Source organism: Lacerta agilis, chromosome 1 (assembly GCF_009819535.1).
Source record: "Lacerta agilis isolate rLacAgi1 chromosome 1, rLacAgi1.pri, whole genome shotgun sequence".
In the NCBI taxonomy this organism is placed as follows: Eukaryota; Metazoa; Chordata; class Lepidosauria; order Squamata; family Lacertidae; genus Lacerta; species Lacerta agilis.
The window spans coordinates 63,229,785-63,254,920 of NC_046312.1; the positions used below are offsets into that span (position 1 = coordinate 63,229,785).

Here is a 25,136-nt window from a genome sequence, read left to right on the forward strand (position 1 = left end):
AAGGTCATGGAGATGGTAAAAGCCGATGAGTTAAAAACTCCGGTCCTAAACTTATGTTGCCTTGTGGGATATTTTCAGGAGAATAAAAGGCTAAGGAATAAAACCCTACAAAGAAAACTGGAGTATTTGCCCTGCTTTCCTTTGGCGGACCACATCAGCAAGGCCTAGAATGGGGTCTTGTCATCTGAGCAGCCCAAGACCTCCATACACATAGAGGGCTTGTGCTGCTAACACAGCAGTTTTACTTCGCCCCCAGAGGCACACTCCATTGTCTCTTGAGACAGATGGATGCCAACAAAGCTGTATTCATGTAGCATAGATTCCATAACATGAGGGCAATGCACAGATGCAGTCCTCTGTCCCCTTTTGAGGAGGATTTCGACTTTTGGCGAAGTAAATGTTGAAGGAAATGTGTGTTTGCATATATACTGGCTTGCTCATTGTCCTGTTTTGCCTTCGACAGTACTGTAAGCATGGGTCCAGCATCTTTGCAGTTACAGGGAGCAAGTGGGACACCACAAAAATGTAGTATATTTTCGGCTCTTAAGAGAAGTGCTCCTGTTCAAAGAGACACCCAAGATGGACCATGTAGTACTATTCAGACCTCTAGGGAGGAAGGTCACCTTGCCCCCTCATGTCTTCCCATGCTTGCTATATGGTGTTAAGGGAGCTCAGTTTTGGGGTTGATTGGTAGCTCCAGCCCTAAGCATTTTACTGTCTTATGAAGGAGGTGAGTGGTTCTGGATAACATTCTTTTATTCCATCTGAATCCTGTACAGTCCATTTCCATACTTTCCCATAACCTTCTACAAGCAGTATGAGACGAGCAATTCCTCCCTGCTTTTTCATTTCCCCCTTCCCCACTAACATTCTATGTCTTTTCTGGTTTACTTATACAATCTGCCTAGATTTGCTTCCACTAGGCCCATTTTTCATTCTCTGGAGGAAAGTGGCTGCAGTTCATAAAAAAGAGTGGAGAAATCTAGGATTTTAGCATAGATGTGATTGCCTGCCTGTCTGCCTCCCACCCCTCAAATAGCATGTGACAACAAATACAGGAGTTCTTGCTTTTGTAGGGTTACCTTTCCAGAGAGACAAGTTATTCTATATTTTTTTCCTCCTTGTCCTCAGTGTTCTATAGGTCGCATGTAGTGATGTTTAAATTCTCAAGAATATTCTTTTGACTCCTCAAACATCTTAAAAGGATAAGTCACCATCTTCGTCTCCACTGGTAACAGAGCTTTCAGTTCCACACGAAGTTGATGGTTGTGTAAAATTCAATGAGCTTGTTAGAAGCTGTGCTTTCTTCTCTTCTAGGAGTTTTAAGTTATGAGCTACATATGTAAGCTTTCCTGCTCTGTCTACAGTAAGCCTATTCCTTTTTGCTGAATGAATAAGTACATAAGTACTGAAGCTACGTTTTGTTGCAGCTGTCATTGGTGGCATATTTAAAATGTCCACAGCCACTCGGCTAAGCTTTGAACCAAAGCATGTTCCCTTCCACGAAACCACTGCATCCACTTTTTCAACCAACTTCAATACATATGACTTGCTAAAAAAAAATCTTCCTAAGCACAATATACTGCCAGCTCTGCCAAAATATCTTGTGCATCATTTGGTGCACTTGCTGATATTTTGAGATCAATGAACTCGGTACCTTGAATTTGTTCATCTTGTGATAAATGAATGCCATTATACTTTGGATCAAGGATATTTGCAGCAAAGTGAATTGGCTGCAATGCCATTTCTTTTCTTAACTGCCTCTTTCAGCTGTTTATCTTCTTGCTTTATAAGGGGGCTCAAAGGCATCCCTTTTTCAAAGTGATCTTCTAGTTCTTTAAATGTCTCAACCACCCAACCGCAAACCACCTTGGTGTGTCTGATTCTAATAACATTATCCATTTCACTATTGGAGCACTAAAATCATATTTTATTCTTCCGTTAGAGCGTGTACATGTTATAGGACAAATAAAAAAATACAACTGGCATGTTAAGGTTTGATACAAGTACCAGGTAAATTCAGTAATATCACAGCTTGACTTATTTACTAGATTTTTAAAATGTGGGTGGTAAAACTGGTTCTTAGAGTTGACTACCTGAGCTCCTTATTAAGAGGGGGGGAAAGTGTGACCTGCAACAAGATGTTATAAGATACTTTCCTGTCCTAATAGGATCAATCCATTTTATGGGCTGGCCATGTCCTCTTATAGAAAGTTGTTCCATTTGCCCCTACCCTGGTTTTTGCATTGCCCCTGGTTTTCCATTTTTTCTTTTCCAGTTAAGAATCAACATTCATTGCTACTGAGTATGATTGTGTTTTTTTAAGCTGGTTTTTTTGTGGGTGGGGGTGCACCTCTTAGGTATTGGTGATGTATTATTATTATAATATTATTATTATTATTATTTTATTATATTTACGGACGTGTATGACACTGTGGTCTAAACCACTGAGCCTAGGACTTGCCGATCGGAAGGTTGGCAGTTCGAATCCCCGCAACAGGGTGAGTTCCCGTTGCTCAGTCCCAGCTCCTGCCAACCTAGCAGTCTGAAAGCACGCCAAAAGTGCAAGTAGATAAATAGGTACTGCTCCGGCGGGAAGGTAAATGGCATTTCTGTGCGCTGTTCTGGTTTTGCCAGAAGCAGCTTAGTCATGCTGGCCACATGACCCAGGAAAACTATCTGCAGACAAACGTCGGCTCCCTCAGCCAGTAAAGCGAGATGAGTGCCGCAACCCCAGAATAGTTTGCAACTGGACTTAACTGCCAGGGGTCTTTTACCTTTACCTTTAAACTGATATTTAGAAGAAAAAGTACCGGTATTGCTGAAGGAGAACCAGCATTGCTTCTGCAAGGGTGATTCCTGTCTCACTGACCTTTCAAGAGTTTTTTTGAAAATGTCAACAAACCTATAGAAAGAGATGATCCAGGCAGCATTGTGTTCTTAGACTTAAAAAATCTTTTAATGAAGTCCTTCACCAAAGACACCTGAGAAAGCTTAGCATTCATGGGCAGGTCCCATATTAGAAAGGAGTGATGATGATGATGAGAAGCAGCTGTGATTTGGCTGCTGAGAGTAACTAGGAGACAATCAGATTTGGGTGGTTGTTTGGGGTTTTTTTGCAAATCAGCTGTTGAGAATGTGCTTCAAGTTTAAAGCAGTTTGACTTTCTTTAATCTAGATGACAGAGGTGTACATTATGAGAGCTGAAAATTCAATGAAATACTGGAAAGACAATATTTACTTCCTGTGTATCCAAATATATCACATGTGGTGAACATTACTACCTGTTGTGCTCTGAGATAATAGAGCATTTTAGTAGCTGCCTACTACTATTTGCACTGCACTATTCATGTACATAAGATTGGGCTTAAGAGTCCTATGAGCAACACAAGATGTGGTCACAATTTGATACTTATGCTGATATTAAAATAACATCAAACCTCAGGGTGGATGCAGCAGCCACCATAAGGAATTCCTCAAAGCTCTGTGTGGCAGATACAGGGCCTGGTGCCACATTGAGGTTACCTGTGTGCTGTTACCTGCCCTTAGAGAGTAAGACATCCTAAGGGCTGTGGGGGACATCCTAAGACATCTTGGGGATTTTTCCCTTGGGGGTGGGGCTTTTTAGTGGTAATTGATATTTACAGACAGAAATGGTTCTGCTCTACATACTAAGCATAGAATCCAGGGTGGATAAAAATCAATGATTTAAAAAAATAAAATAAAAAAAATCAGTTTTTTTTATTTAAATCGGATTTTTTAAATAAAATGCTTTTTGGGGAAAATATATTACCATCCAAAGGTTATTCAATCATGAAATAAAGATTAGTTTTTTAATTATGTAGAATAAGGCTGTATATGTTTAATTTTTTGGTAAATAAATTCCATTAATCCATTCACAATGTCATTTATGCTCTTCCAGAGGTTTTTGTAAGATTATTGGGCAGTTTCTCTGCCTACAAGATATTATCACAGATGCTTGGTTTACTTTTTCAGTTCTCAAAACTGAATTTGACTCAGCAGAGATCACATGCCTCTTCTTCACAGCAAAAATGTTATAACATGAACAGAGTTGAGAAAAAGACCTTAATCCTATTGTTCTACAAACCTATGAATACAGAATCAACCCCTTCAGTGTTAAGTTTCGAGAAGTTCAGTGAACAGAATAGAAACAATATTTTTCTGATTGTTTGGAGTGGAATGGATCTAATAAATCTATTTAAATTGTTATTATTAAGGTAATGATTATTTTTCTCCTTCCTAAGTACAACAGAAAAGTTGTCCAAATATGAATGATTAACCTATTAAACTGGGGATAAAAAAACTAATATGAAAAGTTGTTATTCTAAAAATCTTCATCTACTTGCATATTAAAGTTATACCAGCAAGAATTAGTCTTTATGTAGAAAACTGTGATTTAAATCGAGCCTTACTGACTAGTGATTTAAATCGTGATTTAAATCAGTTTGATTTAAATCAAATCCACCCTGATAGAATCTAGATATCTAAGTACAATGCAAATTACCATTTGTGCAGTATGGTTGGGACTGCAAGATAAGTAAATGTTTGTTTTTTTCTATTACTCTAGTTATGCTTTGCAGACAGAGATGTCTGTTAAAAAAAGCACAGTGGGCGTCATTTACAGCTTTGCTTGACAAATTTTGAAATCTAGTATCCAAAAGACAGAGAAAACAGACTTGATCATGCAAGATCTTGTGGATGATGAGATTTGAAGTGCTGTTTCTTCATATGAATGACAATGGAGCAGAGTCAAATGTCACCAGAAATCTTGTTTTTGTTTTTGTTTTTGGACAAGCTAATATGTCTGTTTGTTGAATGCATGACTTCTACAGATTCTGTCTTCTTATTTCTCTCATTTATGTTCTAGCAATTTCACATCCCATGTGAAGTTGAGAGGAGAAACTAAAATTGTAAATTTAAAAAATATGCCTGCTGTGCATCATATACTGTAATAACACATATGTGGAGAAGCTACATAAGTCACTGTATGCATGGTTTTACCTTATTTCTAAAGAAGAATTGTTCCTGTCAGTGGTCTCAGGCATTTACTACAGAGATTGGTGATTCTGGTGAATAAGGCAGCTAGATTTTATTTCAGAGATTTTATTTAATGATTTATCTAACATGTTCCTTCCAGGGAACTCAGGGTCTCTTAAGTGGAGTGTATCTCAATTTTTCTCACAACAATCCTTTGAGATATGCTAATCTAAGGGATTGTTACTGGACTCAGCTAAGAAAGTGCCATTCAACCCCAGGCCTCTCTTGTCCAAGTTTGACGCACTATTCAGAACATTACATTGGTATTTTGTTTGTTGAGGTTTCTTGCCTGCGCCTTAGTAACATGCAAGATATTTAGCATGGACAGGGTTGCCTGAACTCAGGTGAATAGGGACTGAGTTGCAGGAAACAGGGAGCTGAGAAAATCAAGATCGTCCAACTACTTCATGAAACGCTTGTCAGATTGCGAGTCTTCAGGGACACTTTGTAAATGTATTTAAGGGCCTTTGGCCTTTTTGCTTTTGGTAGCTTTCAGATTGTTACAGAATAAATCATGGCATTTTGCCAACTTAATTTTTGCAAGACTAGAGGCAACAGGTCTAATATGAATTAAGTTTGGCACTGTCATTGTTCCCATTGTCTGTGTGCAATAGCCCATAATGATAGTGGGGTCATCCAAAATTTGTACTTCGGGCAGATTGTAAGTGCTGAAAACAAAATGAACTTGATCCAAATTATATAGTGCAAAATCTGCCAGAATGCCATATCTTAGTACTTACCGTACCTAGCGGATGTGGAGAATATATGCACAGTTTCAGATGCAGCAGAATAAGACCCCTTTCGCTGGCATTTTGCTTAAAAACATTTTTTTCTTGGCCATGCATTGTTGTTGTTTTTGAAATTGTTCATTAACATAAGTGTACCATCAAAAGTGGTTTCAGTTATTTACTGGTTCTAGATTCTGTCTCTGCTTTTCCAATTGCCTTTTTTACTCTTTGTTAACTAGTTTCCGTGCGCTGCTCTGGTTCGCCAGAAGTGGCTTAGTGATGCTGGCCACATGACCCGGAAGCTGTATGCCGGATCCCTCGGCCAGTAAAGCGAGATGAGCGCCGCAACCCCAGAGTTGTTCGTAACTGGACCTAACGGTCAGGGGTCCCTTTACCTTTACCTAGCCAGTTAGGCTTTCCAAACTTGCAATTCCTTTCCTTTTGCTGAATTTGTTTATTGTCTTGGAAAAACACCGGTGTAGTACACCTCCCATGACCCTGCTTATGTGTGCCAAGCTGTAATAGGCTCATGTGTATTGCCATCATGTAATTGTTTTGTGGTAGTCTAGAAAGCTGATTAACTGTGCACTTGAGTTGTCTAGTAGCATGCAAGTTGTATTGCAGGAAATTGCACTGTTTTTATATGCAGTAGAGATGGACAAGATCTTGAAAACCACATTACAGTTAAGCACCCTTTTGAAATTATCTGGGCATGCTTTGTGTGTGTTCTCTCTCTCTCTCTCTCTCTCTCTATATATATATATATATATATTTGAAGAAGGTAATACAAACTGAGTTTGTATTGGTTTTCTGAGGTGACCATAAATCATCTTTCACAGCATGTTTGTGAACTATTGGTTACCTTGTATTTTATTCCATCTTGGTGTACATAGGGACAACAGCAAGTTATTTGAGCCTGATATGCTGTCTATTTCCCCAAAATGTATGACAGGTAATAGTTAATTCATCCTACAGAAGTGAATGGGATCCATTGACTCTTTTTTTTTACATAGGAGGAGCATATATGGTTTGGCATGATACTGAGAGAGGGGTAAAACCTGGCAGTAGCCCTAGGCCAGGCTTCCTCAACCCTGGCCCTCCAGATGTTTGACCACTGCTCCTGCTTGTTAGGGATCATGGGAGTTGTAGGCCAAAAACATCTGGAGGGCTGAGGTTCAGGAGGCTTTGGTGCTGGGGTGAGACTTTGCCACCACCTGAATGGTATTCTCAAATTTAGCATAGAAATATATGTGCCGTTAGTAGCATATGTTCTATTCTCAGAATCAAAGCATTGCTGTGGGTAGAGCAGAAACAACCGTGTAGCAAAAATAAAAATAATGTACTCATTGCTTGCTTCTGATCATTGTTTAGATGACATTGCCATCTTTAAAGAATAAGTCCATTCATTTCTCTTCCTGGAAATCAGTGTCTTCTGTAAATAAATCAAATGTGTGTTTTATTGCCAGGTATAGCCTTGACAAGCCTTTCTTTTGTTCTTTAAGATTTGTCTGAGACACCATCATTTCAATTGGTTGGTCATCAGCTTCTTAGTAGAATTTATCCTTACCAAAAGAATTCTTCAGCAAAGCTGTTCCTGCCCTTTGTTATGTTAATTATTGGAGATATTGACAGAGCAACTGGCTGCAGATATTCATTTGCATGCCCAAGGGAGTCATATTTGCTGTAGAGCAGGAATCGCTGGCTGTTTTTTTAGTGCCATATTGCTTTGTTACCACATGACGGGGTGGGGGGGTCACATGACAAAGATGCGCAGAATCCTGTGACATAAAGGAACTGAAATTAATTAACTGAATAGAAAATGAATTGAAAATGAATTCCCAATTACCCCTCACCATTAATTTAATACTGCCTGCCTTCTCAGTTGCCTTTTAAAGAACTCACACACAATTAATGATGCTCATCAATGAGTGCTGCTTTTTAAATCTCACAGCCAGCTCCTGGAGGCATACAGGGTGGGAAAGGATTGAGGGCAGTAGGAGGGAGCATCACCTTAGTTCCCCATGGGGCTGGTCCTTTAAAAACCTCTGAGCACACTGCTGCTCTTCTGCAGTACTAGGGACTGGGAAAAGGAGTGTGCACATGAAGTCATCCAGCAACCACTTCTGCCTGAGAGATGAGTCTTACCCTTCATCAGTTCTATGAATAGCGATGGCACCGAACTAACCATTGCCATTGAGAGCAGATCAGAACATGCCAGAAATGGAAAGGAGCGCTTTGATCTGATCTGATCTTTTTTCTTTTTTAAGAGTTCTGGCAAAGCATTGGAATATACCAGAACACTCCTTCCTGTTTCTGGAGTGCTGTGAACTCAGCACCACCGAAGCCAATGTTGTTTGGCAGAGCTAAATTTGTTTAGCAGGGTGGTGGGTCTTTAAAAAGGCTTGTCAGTACATATCAGGCACGTGGCCTAGTGGTACACTGCCAATGATAAATACATTTCTTCATGAAATGATGGTACAAATGTACTATACAATTGTACCTTGGAAGTCGAACAGAATCCATTCTGGAAGTCCGTTCGACTTCCAACAGAAGGTTGGAAGAAGTGTGCATGCACACGAAAGCTCATACCAAGAACAAACACAGTTGGTCTCTAAGGTGCTACTGAAAAGAATTTTCTATTTTGTTTCGACTTCCAAAATGTTCGCATTGCAAAGCGTGGCTTCTGATTGGCTGCAGGAAGCTCCTGCAGCCAGTCGGAAGCCCCATCGGACATTCGTCTTCCAACAGAAGGTTCGAAAACCAGAACACTCACTTACAGTTTTTGATCGTTTGGGAGTCGGAACGTTCAACTCCCCAGGCGTATGGGAACCAAGGTACGATTGTATATTGTGTTAGCCTGGTTTCACATAACTAAAAACAATCTGGATGACCCTATGACTTTCCTTCAGTTGGAATGGGCTAATGGAATATCCGTAATAGTGTAATACTTTCTATCCATTCCCTCAGCCCTGATGCTTTTTTTTTTTTTACAGGAGTTTTCTTCCCTCAGGCTATTGAAAGGCAACAACCCAACAACTGAGCTTTCTGTGGCTTTGTTATGTATCTTCCTTTCAGCACCAACACCAGGGCAAGTGATGCTAAACAAAATGTTACTGGTACTTTTCCCCACTTTCCACTTACTTGAAGCACAATCCAAAGTTAGTTTTCTTAGAGAGAACTGGTATGATTTGGATTGCAGCTTTACTTAAATAAAAATTGAACTCCGGTTTAGATTGATAATAGTGCTTCTGTCACTCTTAACCAGAGCGTTAAATATTTTAGTTTGAGGGGGTATCCTCAAATCCATGTCAGTTTCAGAACACTGTTGTTCCTCAGATGCTCACTGACATAACAAGACCACATGTCTGGAGAGTGGTGGCAGATGGTGTAAATTGTGAGTAGTGAAGCTGAGAAATTTTCTTTTCCTTTCTAATCCAGAATTTAAAGGGGGGGGGAGTCTTGCCTCCCTACGGACCCAGATGGGTGACATAAGCCCTTTGTTTTTCTTAGATGTGAATGGCTTCTGTTGCCATCAGTGTAAGAAAGGGAAGTATAGGGAGCTTCTACATAAACTTTCTTCCTAACAGCAGCCCAACAGTTCTCTCCCTCTCAAAAAAAAAAGCTACTGGAGGCTTCATGCTGCAGAACTTTTGCTCTTTTTTTACTGTTGGTTTGCTCTGCAGGTTAATGCCTCTGTGGGCTGTCCCCCCTCCCATATCATTTTTGTAACTGAACTAACTAGCAGATTCCTGACATGACAATGTAGATTTTTTCTTATGGTTGTGTCTGCTTTGGATTTCTTAGTTTTATTAGCTGATGTAAAGAGTGGGAATATAAAAGAGATGACTGATTTTTTAAAAAGTGTTCCAAAATAATATCTTATTTAAATACATGTAGGTTTACTTCAGTGATGCTTCTGCAACCTGCCTCTGCCTGGTTTTGAGATTCCTCTTCCCATTGCAGTGATCTGTTCCCCAGCATAAGCATTTGCTGAGGATTTCTCAACCCTTGGGAGAAGGAAGTTTTTTTTGTGGCCACAGTTGGGAAGAAGATACAGTCTCATTTCTCAGGACAGTTAAAATTCACACAACTGTCCGTAATGCAAAATAATATGTAATGTATACAATGCAGTCCAGAGTCTCATAAGTTCTCTGCTCAAGCCTCCTCATTCATTCATTGAGGATGAAAGTTGCTCCTTCCATTGGTGAAGGTGTATATGTTCTCTTGTTTTGGTTGTTTGCATGTAGGTGCTCCAAATGTTGACTGTAAATACAGTACAAGTTCTGTGGAGTACAATAGTTTTGAGAAAGAACACAAGTTGAGATGCTGGTGCAATTCTGTTACCTCTTTCTAGCAAAGCACATGTTATTTTAATAATAATGTGGTTTTGACCCTTCTGCTAACATTGGAGGTTCCCATAACATTATCTTGTTTATTGTTAAACATTAGTTAAAGGTAAAGGGACCCCTGACCATTAGGTACAGTCGTGTCCGACTCTGGGGTTGCGGTGCTCATCTCGCTTTACTGGCTGAGGGAGCCGGCGTACAGCTTCCGGGTCATGTGGCCAGCATGACTAAGCCACTTCTGGCAAACCAGAGCAGCGCACGGAAACACCGTTTACCTTCCCGCTGGAGCGGTACCTATTTATCTACTTGCACTTCTTGCTTTCGAACTGCTAGGTTGGCAGGAGCAGGGACCGAACAATGGGAGCTCACCCCGTCACGGGGATTTGAACCACCGACCTTCTGATCAGCAAGCCATAGGCTCTGTGGTTTAACCCACAGCGCCACCTGCGTCCCTAAACATTAGTTAGGCAGCACCTAAAGAAAGTGGAAAAATACTAAATTTGTATTTTTTCAAATTGTGCATAAAATAGTAGAATGACGAAGCACTTGTTTTAGATGTTCAGAATAGTCCAATACAGTATGTGTCTTTTAGTACAGTATAGATTTTCAGAGTAGAGTGACTCCAGCAGCTCAGTACTGGTGTCAAAACCAAAAGATAATGCATAGTTTATAATAGCTCCTTTTCTTTTATATGGCATGCATGTTTCTATCACACTAATATATCAAGGATCCCATTTAACATTAAATGTACATTATTTACAGTTACATACAAATTGTAACAGATTTTAAAAGAAACTTAAGTATTTTTCTTAACATAACTTGCTTTTGCTCCTCTGTAATACAAATTGGAATTTGACATTTTTAATTGCCACTAAAATTATTGCTATTAAAAGTATGTTGGTTGGGCAACATACAGCCCACATGCAACCATTACATCTTTCATGTAGCATTACTTTCAGGTGGTGGGTATGCAGTCCCCCACCACCACCACCACCAATACAAACCTGTCATGGTATATTTTCATGTTTGCATTTCTTAACAGAAGCCTTCTCTGTGCATAGTCACCACTTCCTCTTGTTTGTTTCACCTCTGACATGGGAGGCCAGACAGTCATGAAGGGAAATGTGTAAGAGTTTCATATCAGTGTCAAGAGATCCACAATTTTGCTTTCTATGACGTGTTCCACTGTGCTCTGGCAAGTGTGGTGGATCCTCGACTTCTTCCCCAACCTTGGAATTGGAGGAAAAAAGCAAGGATCCTCTTGCAGTTGCACTGCATTTCAGAGGCATTCAAAACAAATGTGGAGACCATCATCCTTCTCCAACCTACCCAGTCTTCAGGGTTGGTGGGGGGAGCTTAAGCAATGGGAGTTGGTCCACTAGGGCTTCTGGGGCTCAGCCCTCCCAAGGAGAACATCAAGCAAGCAGATTAAAAAAAGAAAAACTCTCCCCAAATTTCAAAACCACACACGCTGCCCTATCCTGCGCACATTTTATAATTTTAACTTGGAGAAGCTCTGCAAACATTTTATGTGATTGAGGTCTCCAGAACTCAAGACAACTTTAATCGAAAAATATAGCTATGGATACTGCCCATATGTGTCTAGGAAGAAAAAAACATGTGGCAAGCATTTGAAGTGTCTGTCTGTCTGTCTGTCTGTCTGTCTGTCTGCATGTCTGCCTGTTTTTTTTGCTTCTGATATATTCAGCCACAAAATTAAAAACTAGAATGATTCTGTGCAGGCTGCAGAATAATCAGTTGTTACTTAGCCTGTACAGCTGCTCTTTACAATAATTCAAGGAAACAAATCTCTGTTTCGATATGTTAATGTTTTAAATGTTATTTTGTTATTTTTTAAACTAAAGCAGCTTTCTTGGATCAGTTTGTTGATGCACATTGATACTGTGTAAAGAACTGGCACTACTACAGATCAGTCACTCCTGAACCGCTAAAGTTCATGTTCCTTTGAGGTTATTTTGCTTTTTATGTGATTGTCAGACTTCTTGCTGTCATGTTGTTGTTTTCACTAGTTTTACGTGTTATAACTTTTACTTTCCCCCCAGTTTAAGCTATGGAGGAGGGCATTCATCCGAAACAGATTTTCACAGGCAAACATATACAACTTCCCACCAGCTTCCTGCATACGCCACTACTTCCCTACCCACTGGTAATAATTCTCTGTGAATCTTCAGTTTAAATGGATATGTTTCTCAGTTTTGTATAAAATCAATTATAAATTTGTAGCACACTTCTAGCAGATGACTTAGATGCTCACAAGGGATAGATAAAGGAGAATGTTTTGAGGAATGTGCATTATCATTTGCGCTATCCTGGTAGTTCTATTATGCACTTAATCAAATAAAAAATACTAGTAACTTGGTTTTTAAAAAAGCATTTCATAAATTAATGTTTTAAATAATTTCTCTCTGTTTCACTGTCACCACCTTACCTGCATGATTAGCTGTCTAATTTCTGAAAAGTGTGAACATTTTTTGGAAGGAGAGTGAAATGTACAGCTATTTTAAAGGCACAACTACAGATAATCTGCTCACTATTCTTGTGCTAATTACATTTAGATGTCAAGGGCTGTTCATGTGGACTGTTCAATCTTAAAAAATGCAAGTTAAAAGATGAGCATATAATTTATGTTGAAACTGATGGTGCTACAATTCACATACATTTGAAGTTTATTTAGATAATCTCCACTTCCATTATCCCAGTATTTCAATACATTCTTCTGTCTTTCTTCCCCCCATTAATTCCTTGTATGACTGAGAGATCGTGATTTACTCAAGATTAGCCAGCAAGATGAGTTACATGTCCATTGATTGTATGGCTGCACACTTAAATGTGCAGTATATTGCGTAATGTGTAGTTTTTTGTGCTCAGACTCATATATGATTTGTTTGTTCTAGGCCTTTCTGGGATTTTTGATAACACTATGCACAGCAGCAGTAACAACACTAAAGATACATCAGTTATGAATTTTCTCTCTGCAATTGAATCCCGCAATGCTCAGGCTGTCTCTTCAGGAACTACTCTCTTGCCACAGTTCAGAGCTCCAACATGGCAGCCAGGTAACATTTTCCTAATTTTCAGAGCTTAAGTCTGTGGTTCTCTATAAATAAGTAAATAAATAAATAAATAAATAAATAAAGTATTAGTATCATAGAGAAATTAAGAGAGAATGTTTGTTTTTAATGTTTTTTTCCATTTTGTTTTGTATTTCTAGGGAAATGTTTTCATTTTAAGTGTTTTAAGTCTTTAATAAACATCTATTTTGACAACCATATTTGATTCAAAGGTACTGCATTTGTGCCTAACTGCTATTTGTAACTATGTATTGCTCTTTAATCAGTATATAATCCAGTTATAGTCAAAACAAAATAAAATAAAAAATTCTGAAGAAGTGTGCATGTACACGAAAGCTCATACCAAGAATAAACTTAGTTGGTCTCTAAGGTGCTACTGGAAAGAATTTTTTATTTTATTTTGTTTTGACTATGGCAGACCAACACGGCTACCTACCTATAATCCAATTATAAACACTTAATGTTGGATCTCTTCCTGCAAAACTGGTCTAACTTCCTTGCAGGACAAAACTGGTAATTGGACTTCTATGAAAATATTAGTCTTGGGTCAATTTAACATGTGGGTTCTCAGGGCTGATGGTGTGTCCGTATGCAGTCAGAAGTCCTTGATGTCTTCTATAAGTTTTCATTGCAAAAACCTAGCAAAAAATCAGTGGCTTGCTAATTTATTACATGCTCAGTTGCTTCAGGCTTCTCTTCCACTTGCTCTCACATTGTCACACACTTGTTAGCAGGGACCATCATGGTTGCAGTCTCTCTCCCCTGTGAACAATAATGTATAAATACAATATTGTATTTATTGAAGAACTTGCATGGTAATAAGAAGCACACCAGCAACTCCGAAAGACCTAGTGCCATTTAACTCTATGCTGATAAAACACATAAAACCCTAAAAATAGACAAGAATTTGTTGTATATACGTCACATGTCACATCTAAAGCATTTAGCTGTAACAAAAGTTCTAGCATAGTGTTCTATTGAAAGAGGTCCTGAATTCAAGATCAGTGCTATTAAAACAGTTGTGACACACTTTGAAATGCAACATTCTTTGAAATTGGGCTTATTTTTTATGGTGGGGTGGGAGAGTTTTGCAAACTGATCCTAAATAGAATACAAAGTAGTTCGTGTTGATTTCAGTTTAGTTTTAAATTGACTATATTGGTGGCTATTTTAATAAAAAAAATGTATTTCTCCAACATAAAATAAAATAATAGTAACACAATAAGAAATAATAAAAGCAGTAGATTAAAACATTTTTTTACAACACAACAAATTGGCACAGTAAAATTTAAAAGAGGAATCCCAATGTATTTCGAGGGGGCGGGGAGCATTTCACAGCCTCAGTGCCTCTATTAGAAAGGTTCTGTCTCAAGAACCTTCCTGTTAATTTAGCATAATGTCACATAAGGGTGGGACTATGAGAGCCTCAGATACAGATCTCAAGTGACAAACAGGCTCAGCTGGGAGCACTGGACCCTAAATTAACATGGCTCCAATATTTTTAGAGGTTTAAAGATTAAACAAGCAATTTAAATTGAGTCTTGAAACAGTCAGCAAATATGGTTGATGCATAATTAGAATAATACACTCCAACCTCTGTGTCCTATATAACATTCTGGATTCCTTATTTTAGACCAAGTGTAGTTTCTGAACTGTCATTAAAGGCAGCCTCACATAGAAAGCTTTACAACAGTCTAGCCTGGAGGTGCTAGCATGTGCATAACTAAGACATTACTGATTTCTCCAGAAAAGACTTTTAATTGGCTCAACACTGGATCTGGGGTTTTTTTTTTTAATGTGCTTATTGCCACTGCACCACTTCAATATCCAGGGAAAGCATCAGACCAAGAAACACCCCTACAATGCTCCTGGTCCAGGGTACAGTCTTACCAAAAACAGGCTCTATAACCTCTTTCAGATTGCCAGATTTATTGCACAGGAATATGTTAATCTTATATGGATTATGTTTAGTTTGCAGCCACTTGTTCTTGAATTGCCACCATATATACAAGCTTAGAAGTAGGATAGCAGAGGCTACCCAAAACAAATTCCAGGAAGACAAATGAGTTCACCATCCTCTTTTATATTAACAGAATATAAGTTTTTCTGGTTCCAAATGCAGTGGTTAAATAATTCTTATTAGGTCCAAGATGGAACAAAATGGTTACGTATGTACTTATTTCACTATTGAGTAGTCACTCCCCTTTTTATCAGTGTCTTTTTTTCTCTCTTTTTTTTTAAACAGGTGTGCACTCGTCAACTGAGTTTTTTGTTACTGGAGCCTTGCCAGCCTCTGGGACGTTTCCACCAACTTCAGCCTATCAGCATCCTAACACTTTCAGCAGTAGAAACTTTACTGCTACTCCTTCTCTAACACTTCAAGATGCAACTTTCAGTGCGACATCAAATGGTCTTCTTACTGCTCATGACCCTTTATTGCAGATCAAGACATCCCAGAGCACAGTTCCGACAGCGCTGACCTTTGAGCGCCTGGGCGGTTCTGTGTTAAGTACCAGCATACCACCACAGTCTTCAACATATCGCTCTGCTCAAGAGTCTGCACCCCATCTCTTGCAGCCACAGTTCAGTTTGTTGCCTTCATCACTTGGAGGACCTCAGCAGGCTCCACAAGTATATAGTTCACCTCTGTTTACTGGTTCCACTGCCTCAATTGAAAGAGCCCTGCAGCGAGAATGTAGTGTTATTAAGCACCATCAGCGGCCTTCGAGCACACAGTCTGTTCAGGCACAACTGACTGGTTCACAGCATTCCTTACACAACTATTTATCAAGTGCAAGTGGAAATGATTTTCAGGATACATCCCGTCAGTCTTCCTTATCTTGTAGCCCAGTTGATGATGCTACTCAGGTGAGCAATGGCAGACCCCAGCAAAAGACCTCTCAAGTTTCAGTAGAACTTGCTCAGTCATACACATCAGCGATTCCATCGCCTGGTTTTCCATCTGTTTCCACTGCAAAGGCAAAACACTGTTCTACGAAGCAGCCACCAAGATCAACGAAGACTCCTAAGCCACAAAGCATTGCCCCTACTGTGCAGACACAAAGCTTTTCCAAAACTGCACAGAGCCAGAATTCTGTAATAGCAGGTCAAGCACAAATCTATTCTACAGCACAGCTTCCAAGCCTCTTGTCAGTAAGCCAATCACAAAACTTTGTTTCAGTGCAATCACAGAATGTGCCACCAGTCAGTCATGCACAGGTATTCTCAGCCATCAAGATTGAGAAGCTGCCACCACTGTACAAAACGCTTGCTTTTCCTGGGCAATCACAAGCAATTACTTCAGATAGCCAGACGCTAAGCTATTCCTCTGATCAACAGGTATTAAGTTCAGTTTCAAATGGCAATTACTCTGGGCAAACGGATCTTTCTTCAGTCAGCCAATCTCAAAATTACTCTTCTAGTCATTCTCAGGGTTTGTCAACCATTAGCGGATCCCAAGGTAACTATTCATCTCAATCACAGGTTTTGTCAGTGGTTAGTCCTTCAGAAACATACACAACAGGGCAATCTTTAACATTAACGTCACCATCTCTTCCATATTCTTCTCCACATGTTCAGAACTTGTCAGCCTCAAGCCCTCCCCAGAACTATATTTCTTTACATTCTCAGGCACAAGAGCCATCTTCTCCACAGTCTCAAAAGTTTTTGCCAGTTGTCCAGTCAACTTCTTTTGCAATGCCAGCTCATTCACAGGCATTGCAGAACAACAGGTCTTCCTCAGATACTAAGTTATACATTAAAAGGGAATCTGACCCTAACTTATATCAAACGTGTAAGCAAGATGAACAGTTCCCAATACAAGATATGCAGGCATTGCAACAGCAAACATCTTTGGATTCCTCCACTCAGAGGCTAACCAATGATGAAGTTAATGCTCAGGATACAAATTATAAAGTTTCCAAAGCAGATAATAGGTATTCTCAGAGTGTAATCAGGAGTAACTCTCGCCTTGAAGATCAAGTTGTTGGGCTTACTTTTCAGGGATCAAAAAAAGACGAAAGAATGGTTAGTTCTGTGGCACAGCTCACCCAGCAAATTGGCCATATCACTAATGTAGGAAGCCATGATATTAAAAAGGCAGCTAATTTATTACCAACAACCCAAGTAAATGTGGATTCTAAAGAACTCAGCCAGCAGCATTCTCTTCTGCATAAAGTACATGAAGCGAAAGCATCAGAGCAACAGGGCCAAGTCATGAGCACACCACCACAGCTTCACAGTCAAGCCATAAGACATGGCCATCAGCTGTGTTTGCCTGGTGCACAGGTACTTCTAGAATCTGCCTGTGATTTGCAAATGCTTCAGCAGTCAATACTACAATCTGGCTTGGGGCACATGAATGGTTCTTTACAACTCCAGCAGCGCCTTCAGGGTTCTCAGCAGGTGACTCACCCATTCCTTCAAGTAGATGGTCATATGATTCAGAGTAATGGAGGACATTCTCAGCAGCAGCTTCATTCTCAAAACTCTGACATTATGAAAATGAACATTTCTGAACCATCAAAGCCACTACAGCAACACTTGACATTGAAAGAGAATTTTGTGCGGCCAGATCATGAATCTAAGAATCAGTTTGTTTCCCTTAGTTCTGTATGTTTTCCAGAGTCTATGCTTCTCAACGATGAGAGGAATATACTGTCTAATGTGGAAGATATCTTGGCAGCAACAGCTGCAGCTTGTGTAGGAACAACATCTGAATTTGCCAAATCTACAGCTAATGAAGAAAATATCCAGTCAGTTGAAAATGGGGACAATTCTAAATCTCAGTTCCAGACAATAGATGTCAGACATGTGACTTCTAGCTTCAACAATTCATCAACTGTTGTTGGAAAGCCACTGAACATAAACAATATTTCTTTAAATGGAGGCCAGGTTACACTAAACCTAACAGCAGTGCCTACAATGCAGCCAAAAAATAGGAGCCTTGAGCAACAACACCTTGAGACTCCTGATCACAGCATTCCTACTAGAGTTGCTACCTCAGAGCTTGAACAGAGGCACGAGCAGGTTCCTGGCTTAGTTAAGCAGCAGTCTGGCATTGGTAATGAATGTGAAGATAAAAATGATATTCGTATGGATAGTACAATAAATGTAAAAGATATAGATCTTGTTTTAAGTGGTAGGGCTCGAAATGAGAGTGCCGCACCCCATGGTGTTTTTAACATGGAGAGTGACAACACTGTGACAGGAAGCAAAACTAAAGTTCCACTGCAGCCAATATCTATGCAACAACCAGGTGATGAAAATGTTAGCAGAGCTGAAGGCAAGAGCCAAGATTTATCACAAGAGGAACTTCAGAAGCAAAAGGAAAGAGAGCAAAATCAGCTTAAAAATGCCAACGAAGATGGCATGCATCAGAAGCAATTGAAGCGAAGTGGACAGTGCAAACGTCAGAATTCAAGAGGAACTGATGCTGCCTTGCCATATTCCCCTTCTCCTGAAAGCTGCCATGAAACTTACCAACATCAAGAGAAAATGAGGCAAAAAATAAAAGAGGTAGAAGAAAAACAACCAGAAGTCAGAACAGGATTCATTGCATCTTTTTTAGATTTCTTAAAAGGTGGGCCCAGGCAACAGTTTTCAGCTCCTGCTGTGCGTGTTCCTAGTCGTGTGCGGAGACCTGTTACCCCAGTTGTTAGAGCACCTTGTCCTCATCCACTTTCCAAACCTCACGTGGCGGCAGCACCAGCACCAGCACCTTCTGCCTCACTTGAGAGCAGCACTGAATGTTCAAACAGGAAGGGGGATGAAGAACTGAAGAAAAACTCCGAAGCATTGCCATCATTTTCTTCTGATGAAGATTCTGTAGGGGCTAACCAGGACCTTCAAAAGTGCATCACTTCTGCATTATCAACTTTGGACGATGCTTCTGATAAAAAGAAAAAATCAGGTAAGGGTTATTTTGTTCACAATTGGGTTGTGTGGATCTGGTTTTAAAATAACTTGCGTAAAAGTTTCAGATGATTCACTCTTGCTTATCCCAAATGCTGTAGACAGATACCTATATTTCACTGTTATTTAGGCAAAGCAGGGTCTTGACAGGTGAAAATATACTTGGAAGTAAATTTAGCTTTCTTGAAAATGGTTGCAAGTGTTGTCACATTCCACCATTTGTTTTGGGAAGCAATGGTTTTTGTCCAGTGCTGTGCAAACAGTTCCACTCATGCAACAGTGCTTTTTCCCACCACACAAACCCAAACTCTGTTCTAGAGGATCCCCTACCCCTCTGGATAAGATTTCTCCAGCACAGGGGCTGGAGAAGCCAGAAGAGGAAGGTATGTTTTTATGCACAGAAGTCTGCAGTGTAAGCTGCATTGGATACAACCTATAGGCCTGATTTAATTTGGTTTGATCTAAATTCATTCTGAAGGCTTAAAAATGTTGTAATATGTTTGTGTGACTTCACACAATCGTTCTGTTCTTAAGGGTCATTTTAATTCCTAAGCTTCTTTTTTTAAAAAAAGTTTATTTTTCCTATTCACGGTGCATAAACAGTAACACAACGAGCCATATCCTATGCAGGACAAGAGAAATAATTCAATATCTGTCCTTTTTATTAAATAACTGTCATTTTTCTTTTAGGAGGAATATTTTGTGTCCAAGTCTTGTCTTTGAAAGTGTCCCCACAAAGCTAAGTTCTTGATAGTGTGTTAAGAGACAAATTCAACTTTGAAAAATCCCAGTCCACCTTAGGTTTACCTCAACACATTTATCTTACATATTAAAAGATGGGTGTGGACTTGTCTGTTTGTATTCCCTTTTAGCATCCTGAGGATCCAATTTCTTCCATATGTAGTTCAAAGCAGCAAACCTTTCAAATTTGAGGGTGCCTTGATTTCTTTTGGGGGATGGTGTTGAAGCTTCTTTCTTTTTCTGGTATGCTGCACCAATTTTTAATGAAAAGTAAGTGTGCTAGACATACAGTAGCCTAGGACTTCAGATAGGGGGTCCTTCTAATCTCATCAGTGGAACTAGCATTTTGTTCTACTCAGTAACAATTTTTAAGTGGCTTACGATAAGTTAAAAACAGTCGTTAATTGAAATATGAAAAAAATGCTTGTTTTTTACTTCAGAAATCATCAAGACTGTATCTAACGCCACCACCAATATTGTCGAAAGGAAGGAATCTTCTGAAACAACTAGTTCTGTGGCAGATTCTCAGGTGAAAATTTGTTTGATGCAACATGAGAAGGGCAGAGTGGTTACAGAACACTTAGCAAAAACACAGGCAGCTGCTGCAATAGAAGGATATATTGAGGATGACAATGGAGAAAGTGGAGGCGAGGGCGTGTACAGAGAACGTGATGAATTTGTAGTGAAGATTGAAGATATAGAATTACTAAAGGTAATCAATAATTTTGCTTTGAGCAATTTAAGAGAACACACTGATCAAAGAGTATTTCCTGCCATATGTAATTTTATCTCCTTTTCTTGGTATCTTGCAGCTTTGACAAGGGTAACGTAACCCAAGGTTCTACTGTGTTCAGATCTGCAGTAAATACTGTTTTGTTGGGTTTTGATAGTTCTATATAATTTTACAGCATTTTCAAATGGCCTTATTAAAACATTAAAATAAATATAATTTATTGAATTTATATACTGCCCTATAACCATAGGTCTCAGGGCAGTTCACTGGAAAGATCACAAATAAGAGATATAGTTGTCACGACTTCAAAATAATGGAAGAGGGGCTTGTGATAGTGTGGTGCAGTGGATGTACTATTGGGTTTTCACATGAGAAGAATGTGGCACAGGGGGGCAAACCTGCTGTGGCCTATTAGATGCTGTTGGTCTCCAATTCCCATTTGCCCCAGCCAGCATAGTCAATAGGGATGATGGGAGTTGTAGTCTAGCAATGTCTTGAGGGCCAAAGTTCTTAATTTATATGCTTGGAAAGGCCCACACCCTTCAGTTGGACCTTCAAATGGCAATTGCAATCATTACAGTATGTGTTGAGAGCTGCTATGGAAAACATAAAATACTGTGTAAAATATACAAACTCAAGAAGGTAGGGTGCAGTTGGGACTAATCACTTCAACTGCATCAAACTAATTGAAACGGTTGCTTTTTATTTTCTTTTTTCCCTTGCAGGTTGCTTTAAAAACAGGAACGGAGCCTCCAGCCATCTGGAAGGTTCAAAAAGCTTTGTTGCAGAAGTTTGTTCCTGAAGTGCGAGATGGACAGAGAGAGTTCACAGCTACTAACAGTGTACGTACAAGGATTCCACATTAATCTTGGTACTTAGCAACAAAGAACCCTGTGACATTGTAGTCACTATGATAATAGCAGTTCTTTCATAGACCACGGCTGGCAGAAAGGAATGTTCCTGCTGCCACCTCTTCCTTCTCCCTTTCTCAGGCATTCATTGCTTACTCCTTGTTCATGGCAGCCATAACCTGCTGTGACGTGCAGATCAGATAATGTGTGGTTACTAACTGTAATAATCAGAAACCACTTGAAAGGCCACTGGGTTTTTTATTCCCCCACTGAAGGACCATTTCTAATTCTCCCAACTGTAAATGAGTATCTAATGCCTTAGGCTTGAGAAACACAGGCCAGGCACATTACATATTATGTGCCTTTGAGCTAAACTGGTGTATTTAATTGTACCGAAACCTTCAGGCTAAAGGATGTGCTTATAATATCAACTAGATCATATATGACAGATGGCCATCCAGTTTCTGCTTAAAAACCTCCAAAGGAGAAGAGTCCACCACCTCTTGTGGGAATCTGTTCCACTGTCAAACAGTTCTTACCATCAGAAAGTTTATCCTGATGTTTAGTCGGAATCACTTTCCTTTTAACTTGAATCCATTGGTTTGGGTCCTAGCCTCTGGAGCAGGAGGCAACAAGCTTGTTCCCTCTTCCATATGACAGCCCTTTAGATATTTGAAGATGGCTATGACATCTTCTCTCACTCTCCTCTTTACCAGGCTAAATATACCGATTTTCCTCAACCAGTCCTCATATTGTATTTTTTATATTCTGAACCACCCTGAGATCTACAGATGAAGGGTAGTATACAAATTTAATGTAATTAAATAAAATAGGCATGGCTTCCAGACCCTTGATCATCTTGGTTGCCCTCCTCTGCATATGTTCCAGCTGGTCAATATCCTGCTTAAATTGTGGTGCCCAAAATTGGGATACAGTACTCCAGGTGAGGTCTGACCAAGGCAGAATAGTGCCCTTGATCAGGACACTATATTTCTGTTGATGCAGCCTAAAATAGTGTTAGCTTTTTTTTTTTTTTTTGCTGTGCATTATTACACTGCCTCTCTTAGGCTTAGTTCCCACCATGTTACATCCCAGCCCTTTCCTGAAGGACCCTCAGGAGGGATAGATGTCTTGTGCTCACACTTATATCTGGATGCAACCCATTATTTAAACTTAAATATAAATTATCCTGTACAAAATTGAGTGCATGAATCTGCATGTACTATGTCTGCGTTTTTTCTCGTTGCAGTATCTTGGGTATTTTGGAGATGCAAAATCAAAGTACAAAAGAGTATACGTGAAGTTTATAGAAAATACAAACAAGAAAGAGTATGTCAGAGTGTGTTCCAAGAGACCCAGAAATAAGCCTGTACCGTCTGCAAGGTATTTTATTTTGATAAAATAAAGTGTCAAATAGAAAAGCTTTAACATTTTTTTTACAGGAGGCATCCATAATATTTATTTGTAGTTGCAACAAATAGAATAGACTGAAAACGTGGACTGGTTTGCATAATTACACACTTTGGGCTTGCATGGTTCTCTTCCATGTATAAGAGGAGGAGTGAAAGTATCTTCGCTCACTTTTGACTAAACCATCGTTTCCCGTTATGTACAAACTTTGGGAACTGAGGTTTAGGTAAAAGAGAATATGGAACGTTCACTCTCCTTGTGTACAGTGGAGAAAATAACAGGAGCATCTTGACTCTGAGTCCTGGAAGACCTGCTCCCTGCTTTACTAGCCTTTTCCCACCTGGTCTGGGAAGGCGGGGCCCTGACCGACTCTAGCTACGAAAGCTGAGGCTGCTGAACAGACTCTGGGGTTGGAGTATTGCTTTGGGGTTTTTTTGTTGCTGTTATTGCTACTAATTTTTGGATCTTAATGGTTTATTATGGTTGGCTGCTTTTTGATGTGCTTTGTTTATTGTTTATGACTACTTACGTTTATAATTATGTGAATCTTTTCATGTTGTAAGCTGCCTTACAACTGAATTGAATTATAATGAGCACATGACCCTAAGACACTCTGCAGCCCATTGGCAGTGATTGGAACCATACTTGTGTAATGTTGTTCATAGATACGTTTTCCCCCAGCCAATATTTTTCAGATTAGTGTCATTCTTTGGGTTTCCTCTTAGTTCCTTCTGTGGAGCTTGGTTGCTGTTAAATGAGAAGCGACATCCCTTCTTTCTCCCATTCACTAAATTCTACTAGATTAGTCTTTCAGCATCTAATGGTTGGGTGGGAGCAACCTGGCGTATGCATGAGTGAATTTGAACACATCAGATTACCAGCTAACAAGATATTCAGAACCAGTGTGCTATATCTAATCATGACCACTCACTTGCACAATGGAAACCTGCTTTGCAACAGGACTTCTTCCTCATCCAGTTCTTCTCACTGTGCTCTCAAAATCAGCTGCTCCACCCTTGTGGAGCAGATTTGTTTTTTGGGTGGGTGCAGAGTCTGGGGGGAGGATGAGAAGGAGAAGCCCTATTGCATGAGTGGAAGAGGCCTGCTTACGCTGCATTGGATCTTTCCCAGTAGTTAAATCATTTAAACAGGTGAAAATGGAGTAAAAGTCCATAAAGGCATTAATGCAGAGAGAACAATAGAGGTTAAATTAATGAATAACCTAAATGAGGTTAATTTAATTTATAAAAGTGAAATTCGTACTCGCAGTAGTTCCTTTCATTTACTCTGTCTTTCCATTTGTAGGCCTGTCCATTGTAAGCCAAGCACTAGCATCAATAAACCTCCTGAGCCTCCAGCATCAAAAACTACACTTGCAACAACAAAAGTTTCTGTAGTGAAACCCAAAGCTAAGCAGCCAAAGATAAAGGCAGAACCACCACCAAAGAAACGGAAAACATGGAAAGAAGAATTGCCCCCTGCCCCTCAACTCCAGAGTGACGAGGAAGGTAAGTGCCACAATGGCAAAACTAGATATTCTGATTATGTAATATCTCCAAATAAATTAATAAGCTTTGCAAATTTCTCAGCAAAACTTGGTGGAGAGGTGCTAACTTGATAGGAAAACCTTACTCTTAATAAGTGCCCTGAAGAAGGTTGCTTTTAACCGAAACACATTGGACTTTATTTTGCAAAAACTATATTTTGTAAAGATTTATTATTGGCACCACTTTGAGGCTCAGCCTCTTTCTTCTTGCTTTTGGTACTGCTCTTCCTCCCCCCTTATAGTAGAACAAAAATTCATGGCGTCACAAAATGTCATTTGCCGTTTTGTCTCGTGACAATTCTGAACATTTCAAAGCCACCATTTGTGAAGAGGGCAACTTTTTAATATATTGCTTCATGACGTGGGGTGAGTGGAGTCTTAGGCAGACATTGGCAGCACGCATTTACTTTGCATATGGAGGAGGGAACAGGGGCTTCACCTCTTGGACCCAGCTCAACGTTACCAAATGTTTGCTTGTTGATCTCAGTGTCTGTGAAGGGATGCTTACATGCATACAGCTCTACGTGTATAAGCAACCCGCATGGTCGGGAAGCCCAATCACATGGAATGCCAACACATTTGCAACTCTCTTCAGGCAGCACGCTCAAGAACACATAGGCATCTAGGAGGTGAGGCAGGCAGTGTTGGCTATAGGGTCGGTAACACTCTCTGGATTGGCTTGACCTTTGGCAATTTCTGTCAGGCAGAAAGGTTTCTC

The 25,136-nt window shown here is 39.7% G+C and overlaps 1 protein-coding gene across 2 annotated transcripts in view; it reads left to right on the forward strand.

The window, feature by feature from the left end:
- The window catches only part of QSER1 (glutamine and serine rich 1), a 34,557-nt gene that overhangs the window by 2,295 nt on the left and 7,126 nt on the right, over positions 1-25,136 (forward strand). The window contains exons 2-9 of one of the 2 annotated variants that reach the window (XM_033151643.1): positions 12,196-12,299; positions 13,048-13,209; positions 15,470-18,338; positions 18,390-19,135; positions 20,319-20,590; positions 21,337-21,453; positions 22,712-22,845; positions 24,178-24,380. In XM_033151643.1, coding sequence (XP_033007534.1) covers positions 12,196-12,299; positions 13,048-13,209; positions 15,470-18,338; positions 18,390-19,135; positions 20,319-20,590; positions 21,337-21,453; positions 22,712-22,845; positions 24,178-24,380 — 4,607 coding nt within the window. Of the gene's footprint in view, positions 1-12,195; positions 12,300-13,047; positions 13,210-15,469; positions 19,136-20,318; positions 20,591-21,336; positions 21,454-22,711; positions 22,846-24,177; positions 24,381-25,136 lie in introns of both variants that reach the window. The other variant, XM_033151634.1, reaches the window with a different exon arrangement.